This window comes from Denticeps clupeoides, chromosome 8 (genome assembly GCF_900700375.1).
Source record: "Denticeps clupeoides chromosome 8, fDenClu1.1, whole genome shotgun sequence".
NCBI classification, from domain to species: Eukaryota; Metazoa; Chordata; class Actinopteri; order Clupeiformes; family Denticipitidae; genus Denticeps; species Denticeps clupeoides.
The window spans coordinates 6,297,942-6,310,352 of NC_041714.1; the positions used below are offsets into that span (position 1 = coordinate 6,297,942).

At 42.9% G+C, this 12,411-nt stretch overlaps 2 protein-coding genes across 10 annotated transcripts in view; both read right to left on the reverse strand.

The window, feature by feature from the left end:
- Window positions 1-61: 61 nt before the first annotated feature.
- Window positions 62-6,263, reverse strand: pdlim1 (PDZ and LIM domain 1 (elfin)). The gene is made up of 7 exons (XM_028990056.1): window positions 5,972-6,263; window positions 5,672-5,823; window positions 4,942-5,026; window positions 4,111-4,295; window positions 3,615-3,757; window positions 2,919-3,036; window positions 62-688 (listed from the first exon to the last, which is right to left on the reverse strand). Exons 1-7 carry the CDS (start codon window positions 6,062-6,064, stop codon window positions 502-504), a joined length of 963 nt encoding a protein of 320 aa, XP_028845889.1. The 5' UTR covers window positions 6,065-6,263; the 3' UTR covers window positions 62-501.
- Window positions 6,264-6,771: 508 nt separating this feature from the next.
- The window catches only part of sorbs1 (sorbin and SH3 domain containing 1), a 43,817-nt gene continuing 38,177 nt past the window's right edge, over window positions 6,772-12,411 (reverse strand). For 6 of the 9 annotated variants that reach the window (XM_028988828.1, XM_028988829.1, XM_028988831.1 and 3 more), the window contains 4 exons: window positions 12,243-12,341; window positions 11,402-11,586; window positions 10,925-11,031; window positions 6,772-10,237 (listed from right to left, as the gene is read on the reverse strand). In XM_028988828.1, the coding sequence (XP_028844661.1) occupies window positions 10,170-10,237; window positions 10,925-11,031; window positions 11,402-11,586; window positions 12,243-12,341 (459 nt within the window). In that variant the 3' untranslated portion in view covers window positions 6,772-10,169. The remainder of the gene's footprint in view (window positions 10,238-10,924; window positions 11,032-11,401; window positions 11,587-12,242; window positions 12,342-12,411) is intronic. The other 3 variants (XM_028988832.1, XM_028988830.1, XM_028988827.1) reach the window with 2 other exon arrangements.

Below are 12,411 nucleotides of genomic sequence, written 5' to 3' on the forward strand. Positions count from 1 at the left end.
GACAGGAAGTGAAAAATCTGCTCTCCAGGAAGAAATGGCCACACTGAACACAAAGCAGCGGTTTGACTTTAAAAAATATACTTTATTCAGTCATTCTGTGTTTATAAAGTGGTAAAAATTTTGATGGAAAAAATACAAAGATGGATGACAAGAATGACCTGATCTGCATATAATGTTGGTTTGGTATTTTAACTTACCTAATCCAGTTATAGTAGTTTGAATATATATATTTATTTTTTTCCATTACTTGCACTTCTCTGAACGTGCCATTGCACTGAAACACAATGTTGCATATTAAAATGCTAACTTGTAACTAAAGGCAGTATCAATTCATACAGTTTTGATGTTTAAGGCATTGTCACCCAATACCAGTAAGGTGAAAAAGCAGCACAGAGGCTTGAGGTGGCCTCGCTCTGGAATGTTGTCGATGCTGGAATGCTGACGTGATCCCTGATCCCTTTAACCTCAGCTGTGGCCTGGATACGACAGCGGGCGATTGGGCTACTTGGGAAAGACGGTGACCACGTCGTAGCCCTCGGGTGGCGTCATCCGCTCACGCGCATGCTTTTCGCAGTAGATCTTGTCTTCCACAAAAAAATGCCCCTTTTGTTTGAGGTTGACCTGGCAGTCTGTGCAGGTATAGCACTCAGGGTGGCGGAATTTGTCCCGCAGCTTCACCACCATCCCCCTTGTCAGCAGAAAAAAAAAAAGGATCAATACAAAGCCAATCTCTTGATAAACATTTAAACAATGATTTTTTTTTTTTTATTATTACTATTATTGTCATCTAAGTGTGCCTGCTGGGTTAAAGAAGACCGAATTCATTCATTGACCAGTTTACCCATAAAGCGATAATCATCATTGACGTGCCAACCGAGCGTGTGATTATTTCATTTTAGCCAATCTGGATATGCATGGAAACATAAAACACACAATGGCATATGAAAAGACCCACAGCAAAGATGAATAAGGATTCTTTCTGGATAAACCCACCGCAAGCCTGACATTCTTGCGCTTGTTCCAGTTTGCACTGGCAAACCATGTGCAATTACATACCACAAGTACAGCAGTGTGGCTTTGCTTGTTTCCAGAGGTCAGGCTCAGGGCAGCGTGTCTGTGTAAAAGCGCCGCTCGGGCATGCACATTTGGAATTAGACGCACTGTTCATGTTTACAGCGCTAAAGTTATTTTTGCACCCTTTTAACTGCCGCAATATTGAATGGCACTAGTCAAAGAAAACTATGTTCCGGACCAGGGTCAGCTTTCCTCTGATGTGGACAAGAGTTCTGCCTAATAATCAATATTTTACACAGAAGCTCTATAAGGGACTGATAGAAAAACATTCCCATCATTTTACAGTGGTTGGAAGAAGTCAAGAGTGTGAAATGCAGTCATCACAGCAAAAGGTACGCTGCTTCAAAGAGCCTCAACCCTTTTATTTCAATGCTTGTTTACTACATAATCTTTTGTGTTTTATTTCATAGTTTTGTTCTTCAATATAAAAATGGTCTGAAAAAGAACGACCCATAAATGACATTTCCATTTATCAGACGCCCTTATCCAAACCGGCTAAGAATCAGCAGTGGCATGGACAGTCCCCCTGTTGCCTTGCTCGGGGACACAGTGGTGGTAAGTGGGGTACCAAGTCTTATAGGTTCCACAGTGGAACCAATATTGCACCGCTGATAAACATCCGCACAAATCCAGCCCAGGGTGTTGGGGGGGGGGGGGGGGGGGGGGGGGTGACATGGAACAAGCACGTCGGCACCCCTTTCAAAGCGCCTCTGAAGTCTTAACACGCCATAATCAGGAGTTAACAAGACAGCAGCTGTTGTCTTGTTGGCACCACGAGCCCTGCAGCATAACTGGATATCGGTCGGATGAAGTGGCGTGACAGCTGCAGAGCATCAGAACCAAAAGGAGGCGCAAAAAAAAATAAATAAAAATAATAATCTCAGCAGCCCTTGTTGAACCATAAAAGGTTCAAGGTGGTTTAAGGTCCCTAGAGAGCATAAAACAACCATAACTTTGTTCTGCCACACACTGCCGAACCAGCTCTGACCAGACAAGGTGTGGACTCCACTACACCTCTGGGGATGTCCTGTGGGATCTGGCACCCTGCAGCACAGTACACGGTGAGCATCACCCTTGGCGAACAGTGGGCAGCCATGAAAGGCACCCAGGGAGCAGTGTGTGGGGACGGTGCTTTGCTCAGTGGCGCCTTGGTGGTTCGACATTTGAACCCGCAATGTTCCGATTACGAGTCTGTTTCCTTACCCACTAGGCCACCAACACGGATATTAGCAGCAGATCCTTTAGGTCTCAAAGGCTGTGAATAGAACCTCCATGGATCTACCAGATGCTTGTTAAGATTGACATCTGGGGCATTTGAAGGCCAAGCAAACACCTTCAGCTCTTTGCAATGTTCCTCTAAGGAGTCAAGACTCATTTTGTCCAGAGTGCACTGCAAATAGAGGTCACAGCCATCAGGGAATACTTCTATTATTAAGGATTATGTATATGTGGCTTGCATGTCAAAGTTTCCCTGCAGAACATTAGCCAGAGCCTCTGCCAGCTTGTCTTCTTTCATGGTGCAACCGGCTGCCATTTTTTCCACAGGCAAACAATTCACATGCACTCAACGGTCCACATGAAGGGGGTGATCGTAGCCTAGTGGGTAACACGCTGTCCCTGTAACTACTGATTTTATGTCGCTCTGGATAAGGGTGCCATAATGTAAAAATGGAAATGTATTAATTAGCCTGAGTGTCCATGCTTTGGTCTTAGTTAGTATATAGTATAGCATACCCTACCGCACTTGCCATTTCGGAGATGATCGAAGATGACCAAAAATCCTATGGCTTTACATATGCAAGTCAATGTTGATAATGAATGGGGGGAAAAAAAAAGATACTTACACAATCCCTGATCCACATTTATCACAGACTGACAACTTTTCAGCATTGCCTACAGAAGCCCCAATTTTTGTGGTTGGGGGCTTCACACTCCTGAACCCTGATGGTTTGTCAGAGTCCCCTGAGGTCGTAAAAAGGGTCTTCAGTTAGTAATCAGATCATAATCACCAAATAGGGTCATCATAAATTATTCTTTTGGTGAAAGACTTCTTTAAAATTATTATATATAGTAGGGGTGTGTATTGGCAAGGATCTCACAATACTATACACATCATGACATGATTATATCATGACACATTTTGATACTGTACATATTGAGTTCACTGAAAATGTAAAAACAGCACTGGAATACAAGATGCTGTGATTGGCCTGTCATGTTTTGCGATTTCACTCTGCCTGAAACATCAAGCACCCAGATGTACAGCGCCATCTACAGGAGTGGAGTTGTAGTTGCATACTGATTCTCACTAAAAACTACGTTTGCATACAAAAATATTGATATTTGAAGTCCCTGTATCGAGATAATATGACCACGTATAATATTGCAATATATTGCTCTTTCGATAATTTCTAATACCCCTAAAACATAGTACACGGGCAAATATACAATGCAAGAAATGATCAAGGTAGAGAATCGTTCAAATGTCTGGGTCTCAGGAGAATACGTTATGCAGAGGATATACATGAGCACACACATACCAGACTCCAGAATCTCCTGCAGCACTTTGAAGGAGGCAGACTGCCGAGGAGGCTCATCCGACTCTTGATTCTCCTGAAGCATTTTGTACACTTCAGAATTAGCAGCTAGCGCTGGCTTTTCGCCCGTCTTTGAAGAATCTGGACTGGAAAAGGACACAGAGTGACATAATGAGCCAACAAAAGATCTCAACCTGCACTAGTTGATAAGAGATAAGCACAAAAGTCTACATTCCATTCCAGTTCCCACTTTTGTAACTTCGGCGCTGGTATGAACAAGGCCCAAAGGTACTTGGGGGCCTGAACGCCCCACCATAAGACTGAAGAAGGTTACAAGAAAAAATAATAATCTGGAGTACCACCAACGTTCCGAAATTTAACTCAACTGGCAAGCTGAAAACTGGTTCCAGCGCTGGTTCGTGTGTACAATAAACAGCACAACTACCGGTTGCGTGTCTACAACAACGGAAAAGGCCGTTTCAGGAGCACATCCACTTACACGCTGCTGGGCTCACCGGAGGAGGACAAGGTTTTGATGTCGTCCACGGCGGTGTTGAAACTCTTGATGTTTTCGGAGGAGTAGAGGCCGGCGGGGCTGTTGTACTGACTGGTGACCACCTTGGGTCCGCCGGTGGCGAACGGGAGAGCACTGCGGTTGTGTGCAGAGCCCACGTGTCTCACCTCCTAGAAGACCGCAGGGACACGAGTTTCATGACCGCGACACCCTGTTTTTTTTTTTTTTTTTTTAACAAGCTCGGAAAAGGTCGTTTTAAAATGTGCAGTAATGATGCGCATGCGGTCGGTAACGAATCACGTGACAAAGAAAATACATTAGCGGTGAGACTCAAACGATGAGCCTAAACAAAAGTGATCAGAACAAGGAGTGGAAAGCTACCATCTTTCAAATGACAGAAAGCAAAGTTTCGCAAACTGAGATTCTACATTTAGAAAGGCATTAAAATATAATCAGGGCGCATTTTATTGTTATTATTATTATTATTATAATTTCTTTTTTTTTAAAATATTCCAGTCTGTACACATGCCGTGTCTGCCTGGACAAGCTCACACGCTTCCTGCTCTCTCCCACTTTGACCCAACTCTTCCTTTCTGGCCCACAGGAACTCCCTGTGGCGTCACGGCTTGGCTGATAAACCTCTGGTCTCCTAGGAAAGTTCTTGTTGGGATAAACACGGTGACCTCAGCGCCGGCAGCTCGCAGCCAAGCCTTTATTTGTTTTAAAGTCCGCGAGTTTCTGCTGCAGGGGACGCAGCTTTCACAGCGCAAATGGGAACGGAGAATAAAAGCAATAAAACTTTATGAGAACCAGTACCTGTGGTTCTGTTGCCAGGTTCATCTTGTATGGATGGCTCTTGCCTTCTTCAGATGAAAGTGGGGACCACATTTTGGATTCAGACCTAGAACGTGACGCACATTTGCTAATGCATTACATACACAACAAAAATGTCTGCGGAAGGGTTGGACCGAGCAGAAAGTACGATTTTCATTCCAGTCCATTTCATTTCTCTGGCCAATAAACCTGGCTTCAGATCGCACACAGACAGTCTGGAGGTGTTCCGGTGTTTGATCGTTCCATCCTACTTATTGAAACGTCCCACCAAAGGCAACTGCGCATGCACGCGGTTTTCAAAGTTCAGTTGGAGCAATTAAAGGAAAAGACGGCAAGTACTTGTGTTTCTGAGCTAGCAGAACAATACCAGTGTTTTCTGGACAACAAAGTGTCATAATTAATATTCAAACAGGTAAAACACTGGTGGTCGGACAACCCGGCTGGTGTTTCTGAGCTATAACAACAAACTACTTGTGGTTTATGGACAGTATAATTGTATAATTATTATAGAAACAAGTTGCACATTGCATTTGTACAGCTTGCAGGAAGTGTGTGTGTGTGTGTGTGTGTGTGTGTGTGTGTATATATATATATATGCGCGCGCATGCTCGGGTAGGAAATTCTGACAAGGTAGGACAATCCGACAGAACACCGGTGCAGATGGACACGGGACAGGACAGAGGTCTGCAGAGTACAGTAGAAGGAGTCCTACCTGTCAATAGAAAGCGCCATTTCGTGAACGCAGCCTTTAATCTTGTTCTGGGCCTCCAGGTGGGTCATGCCCTCTGTCGGGTCCCCGTCAATGGCCAGGATCACGTCCCCGATGCACAGGTTGGCCTGGGCGGCTTTACTTCCTGGGGTCACCTGCAGAGCAGGTCGCCCACGTTTAATCGCCCCGCCGCAGCGTTTTTTTTTGTTACAGTTACAGTAAAGCGTTACGTGTAGCACACGACGCTACAAACATGGACGTCGCGGCGCGGAGCGGCCAGGCGCCGGACCTTCTCTCACTCACCCGGGAGATGGCGAGCGGCTGCTCGAAGTCCCTGCCGCCGACGAGCCGAAAGCCCCACGGCCCGGGACCTTCCAGAAGAACGCGGAGCGGCATGGCGGCTGCAGGAGAGGCAGGAGGGAGACGGGCGTTTCCCGGCCGCAGATAAGAGCCGCGCTCCGCGCTTCGTTTCGGGGCGCAGCGTTACGTCACCAGATGATATGCAAGCTTACCATTTATGGAAGAGCCAAAAAGTCCCAGGATGTGGAATGCGCCGCTCCCCACAAAGTTGTGTTTTCCACGAACACGTAGAGCACTTACTGGGCGTATCCAGAGGGACTCAGTAGTGCCAGGGACAGTCCCACAGGCGACACTCGGGGTTAAAGGTCATGCTCAGGGACACGATGGTAGTAAGTGGGGTTTGAACCTGTCACTTTGCGCTCTTCTGGTGCCCGCTGGCCTGCCACCACCCCAACATTACTCTAATTTTACTGTAACTTCAGCAATCGTTATTTCTGAGCGCTATTCGTGTCGTTTGCTTTCTATTTTGAAAGTATTTTGAATAATCAGTGGCGATTTCATCAAACCAAACCGCACCCTGAAACTCCGAATGGCACCAACTGGTCACAGATTTTGGTTTGACTTTAATAGAAACATGAATAAAATAAATCTCTCTGAACCCCTTGAACTTGAACAGTTGTATCATCACCTCTTGATGCAGGAGGATGTTAATTGCCATGAATCATCATCATCATCATCGTACAGCTCCACATGTCTGCTGTTTAATTACAGTGGTGTAATCGAGAGAAAAAAAGACAAAGTGATATGCTTTAATGTAGTTTATTAAATATTGCATAATATTGAAATCACAGCAGTAAATATTGTTTAATTTAATGTAACTGTAACAGCACCGCAAATTGAAGCAAACAAAGAAAAACTGCAATGTGCGCCTCAGCCAACTGAAGTTCACACAACTCTCGTAGGTAACCATGTACAGAGAGAGACATTAACACACATTTCAGCCTTCAGTGTTAGGGGCGTTAACACATCTTCACACTCACTGCTACAGCGTGATGAAGAAACGAAAGCGTCTTTCAGCATGACGCGCTTTCTATGAAAATCGGAAAACAAACGAGGCACAACCGAATGAACCAGATTTGCGACATAAGGCATAAAAAGTCTGGAGTTCCTGGTCAGCATCATGAGAAACCCAACATTTTTAGACTGTGCTCAACAAGGCCCACGCTGTGCTTTGCCAAACATTCCTTCAAAGTCCTGCAAATATAGTTGAATTCATAGAGCTTCTTGTGACAAAATTCACTTGCATTCTCATTTTTATAATACATATTTACACTTCATAGGCCAGGCTAATAAATGCTATACTCGTTATTTCATGCCGTGGGTACTGAATGGAACTACATACACGAAAGGTCCAATAGTCCACACTCATACATTCACACAAGAAACAGTTTGTGGAGTGAGAAGACCTCCTGACCTTCAAGGATCTTTTAAATAATAAAGTTTGTTTAGTGTTATGGCAGGATTTTCTGTGCAGGAAGGTATGGCCCAGACAAACTTGACATTCAGCACATACAGTCAAACAATCTGTAAATCATGACAATTATTCAAAATAAAATATATAAAGACCCAAAGGGCTGTGACACAGTGAATCTATGTCTTAAAAGGCCAAGATCCTATGGCTTGTTGAACATCTACAGTTAACCACAAAAGGCGAGGAGTAGGGCATGTATGCAATACAAGGCGTGTCACCAACATCGACTAGCAAAGCATGTGTGACTCAGCAAAGGTCTTCCTCAAACAGAACGAAGAAAAACAAAGGCTGCTACCAGGATAAACGCGTCCATGCTAGAGCATTCAGCAGGCCGTCGCTCAAAATGCGATGGAAGTGCAGGCGCATGATCGATAAAACGGATAAACTACTGGGAGTCTGGTTAAAAAAAAAATTACCTTTTAATTTGCAAGATATATAACACATTTTAATTCATATTTCTAGTGATTCCACCTTGTCTGTAATTTCCGGAAGATGTAACAGACAAACCAAACAAATATCACATAAACATGTCAGAAACATACTGATCTGTTATGATGCCCAGATAACAATAATGCGGGATTTTAATTACAACCATTGCTTTATTGGCACCAGGTCATCGTAATTATGCATCGGTGTGGATTGGAAATAACCTTTAAACTGATGGCAATAAAACTGAGTGTGATGAATAATGTTTATGAGTAATTGTTAATTGACCACCCTCTAGTCTGCATGCTGCCATGAGCTTTCCTCATTCTTGACCTCAATTTTATTTCCCCTCTTTTTTGAGAGTCTCATATGTCCACTGAGAAGTTAGGATAATGAAGACTGGAGTAAGGCCGTCACATTCGTACCAGTCACCAGCCAATTAGGACATCAGCTCTGCAGGAAAACACTGTTCCTATATCCTTCCACTCTTTGGTTCAGCTATATATTAAATGTGTTATGGAATTATGTGATCATATGTAAAGAAGAAAAAAAACGTAACCTACTGCACAGCTTCAAGGAGCAATGTTCCGGCAAGTCAGATATTCCAGCATTTACGCCCGTCATATTTAAATGGCATTGCCAAAGAAATCAAGACTCTTTAGTTTTTTATACATTACATTCTGTTAAGAGGAAATATAAAAGACCACGCACTCCACAGAGCCTGTCCATCTTCATGAACTGAACCGTCGTAAGAAATAAGTGCTACGAGGAAAGGCTGCTTTTTTACTTCATTTTTTTAATAATTTGGTTTAAAACAACCCACAGCACCTGGTCTTTTGAAATGATATTTTAATAACAATAATACTTCTGTCAGAAATTGTTGGGCATAAATCTAATTATTACAATGCAGAATCCTATATGTGCTGATTTCAAGGTTAATGATTGCACTTATATTGAATTTTGCTGCCTGTAAAATTCCTATTAAATCATACCACTGAGCAGAAAGACACTTTTCGATTTAAACATCGGCTTTAAACGTCTCGGCTTTAATATTATCAAGTGTGCACCTTCACACAGAGCTCATCACTTGCCTGTCGTGTCTGACCAAACACTACCATTTACCTGCTTTCCTTTGGAAATACATATTAATGTTAATTATCCCCAACACCTTTAAATTGTAACAGTGCATACATTAAAGCAAAGTGTAGGTGTTTTTGCTTGGGAACTACATAAAAAACAAAGCTTGTGAGAAATGTCATGGTTCATTTCAGTCTTAAATGTTTCCCTCCAAATATAATACTGACAAACGGTTAACTGAACTCTACTGGTTCTACCGCCTCAGCCTTTCATATCTATTCCAATCACATAGAAATCATCATTGAAAAACTCATTTTAAAATTTTCAACTGTAGACACAATTCAGCAAGTGAGAATTCAGAGGTGGGCAGGATGAACTATACGGTGCTACGGTAGTTTAGACCCACGCCAGCTATCTGGATTTTTAGTCCCACTCTGTACTGGTCTGATTCAAAGCTGAATCACGATCGTGTTGCACGAGAGAACTGTATAATGCTGCAGATTGTGTGATCCATCTTCAGCATTTCAGTAGCAACTACCCTAAAATATTGATGCAGCAGCATTTAGGGTTGAATACAATCAAGCTACTAAATGAGCAACTTAGTTTGTGAGTTGGCAACAGGCAAAGACGTTGCGTGACTGAATCCTGCCCATCTATGAGTATGATTGTTATGAATGTTCCTCATGCAGTTCCTCAGATCTCCTTCTGTACTTTTAGTGATCTTAAAATGCCATTATTTCATTGGGATCATTGGTTTTATACTACAAGCACATCATGTTTATCATACTAGTACGGTATGTACTTTAAGACATGCTAAACCTTTACGAAAATGTGTCTCATACTGGGGCCACACGGTGTAAGCTGTTTACGTTAAAGTTGTGTGTTCGTGACGTGTATTTGAATGTGATGATAGTAGTGAATACTTTCCACACACACATGCCTCAGACCTTACTGACCACATACGCAGACACATGTATTCACCTGGCTGGCCAATAATCCTCAAAAAAGGAGCAAGAAAAAAAACTCGAAGCGCATTGGTAAACTATGTACCAAACTCAACAGGCAGCCTCGGTATCATTCTAGAAGCATCTCGGACTATACAAAAATAAAAATTAAAAATGAAACAAAAAAAAAAACACATTTTTCTTTTTTTTTTTTTTTTTTTTTTTACAAATTGACAGGCTTCACGTAGTTTCCCGGGAAAGTGCCAAACTGTTTCGTCCTCTTTGAGGTACCTACAAAAACAAAAAGAGGAAATTAAGGAAACGAACACTCGATGCCAGGAAATGATGAGAAGGGCACTTGCATCACAGATGCTTGCACTTGCATCTCCAACACCACAGATTTTATTGACGTTCATGCAGTTCAATGTCTCATTGTAGCAGCTCTATTTGGTTTAAGTCTGGAGACTGTGTTGGCCATCTTGTTCCTTTTTTCATAAGGTACTTCTGACCATCTCTTGACCATCTCAACCTCTGACCTCTTGCAGACAGAGTGGTTTTTAAGTAATCAACCCATTTTTTTCCACGGGCCTTTTTGTATAATTCTGAAATGTACATTCAAAAATCAAAAACTTTTGACAGTTGCTTCTACAAATTTCATGGTCTTATTGAGATCTGAGTATCATCTCATCTGTAGAAATAATTTTAGTCCAGCTGGTACAACATGTAATGTGAAATATGACAATACTAGCACCTTAACAAATTGTATCTCTGTCTCATATTTTCTACCGCTCAACAAAAGCATGCATTTCCATCACATACGGCTCCTGACACCCCCATGAGTTAATAAATAAATTTACATCTGTGCCCCTCGACATAGCGTGGAGCATCCACAAGATGCGGCGCCGTAATTCCCTGGCCACAGCCTGACACGCGTAATACTCGAGTGTGGAAATTGATCAGACAGCATGTGACACATACCAACAAACCAGCCATCATCACACTTCTCCATGACACTGACGAGGTCACCTTCCTGCAGCTCCAGCTCATCTTCGTTCTGTGGCACGTAGCTGTATAGGGCCTGGAAACTGCAGTCAGCAAAGCACATGTAAAACGTTAAACAAATGCTTTTGCCATTGATCTATTTAAATAAATCTAGGCATAAATCCTAAAATGTTTTAGTGTACTCATAATAATATATTGTGCTGCTAGAAAATATTACAACTACAATCACATTACAAAATCTCCTGTAATCGTCCACTATTTTGAAGTGATTAAAGTTAAAAATGTGCAAAACTGTGCAATACAGATGGCAGCATTGCGCATGTGAAGATGCTTTATGTCCATGGGGTAAAATTAGGGTATAAGCCAGTACAGAGAACTTTAGTCAACATGTAAACACATTATAACATGTAATGCACAATGCACTCATTCCACTGGCATACTGTATATACTCACATTCCGCAGCTGAGGCGTCTGGGCTCGGGGCTGCTGCTGTGGGACTGTGGTTGCTGGGAAATGATGAGAGAGTGTTTACTGGGGTGGGGCGGCAGTCTGTGTCTAGAGTCAAAGGGGCGCGACAGCGTGCTGCAGTACCTCACCGAGGTCTCTGCAATATTCATGATCTCGTTACAGACCGCCTCCTGGTGGGCAGGAGGAATAAGTATTCAGGCCCATGAGATCGAGTCAGTCACGGGCGGAGGGAAGAAGGTGTGAGGAGAAGAAGGGTGGGTGGAGGAGTTAGCATGGGGCAGATAAGGAAGTAGGAGAAGGAGGAGGATCCAGGTGAGTAACAGGGCAGAAATGGGGATCCGTTAGCGCCGACAGCGGCAGGAAAACCAGGAAGAGGAGGTGGGTGGAATCCAGATGCATGGAAAAGTAAGAGACCAGAATGAGTGCATACAGATAAAAAGGGAGATATTAGTTCCAACTCATTAATCCATGTCATGCACATTAAATTCACATTAAAGAGTCGGCTGGAAGGTTATCCGGTTATCCGGAAGGAGAAAGTAGAGGACAGTAGAGGAGACAGTTTATGAAAGCCCACCACATCATGGACACCTCATATCCTACTATGTAGCCTAAACTGAACCAAATTGGCTTTTGAGTAATTATACTATTTAGTCAACTGTCTATTTCATTTACTCTGATTCAAGAGATGGACAAGGGAAGAGACTTTGAGAATGTAGATATCACTGATGATCTATCTATCTAATAATTTTGAACACTGCAAAAAAAAGTCCAGTGACATCAGTCTATGCTTTTTCTGCAGCTAAAAACAGCCAAATGTGGTCTTTACCGTGAAGGAGTTTGCGTTCATGTTGTTGTCCTGGATGTCGAACAGCATGACTGGACTCCGGGAGCTCCGGCCCTGATAGTCACTATCGTTTCTTAAGGGCTGTCGGGAGCACAGGAACAAAGAATCAGTTGACTCTTCCGTTTGATGAGACAAACTGCTGTCTGCTTTC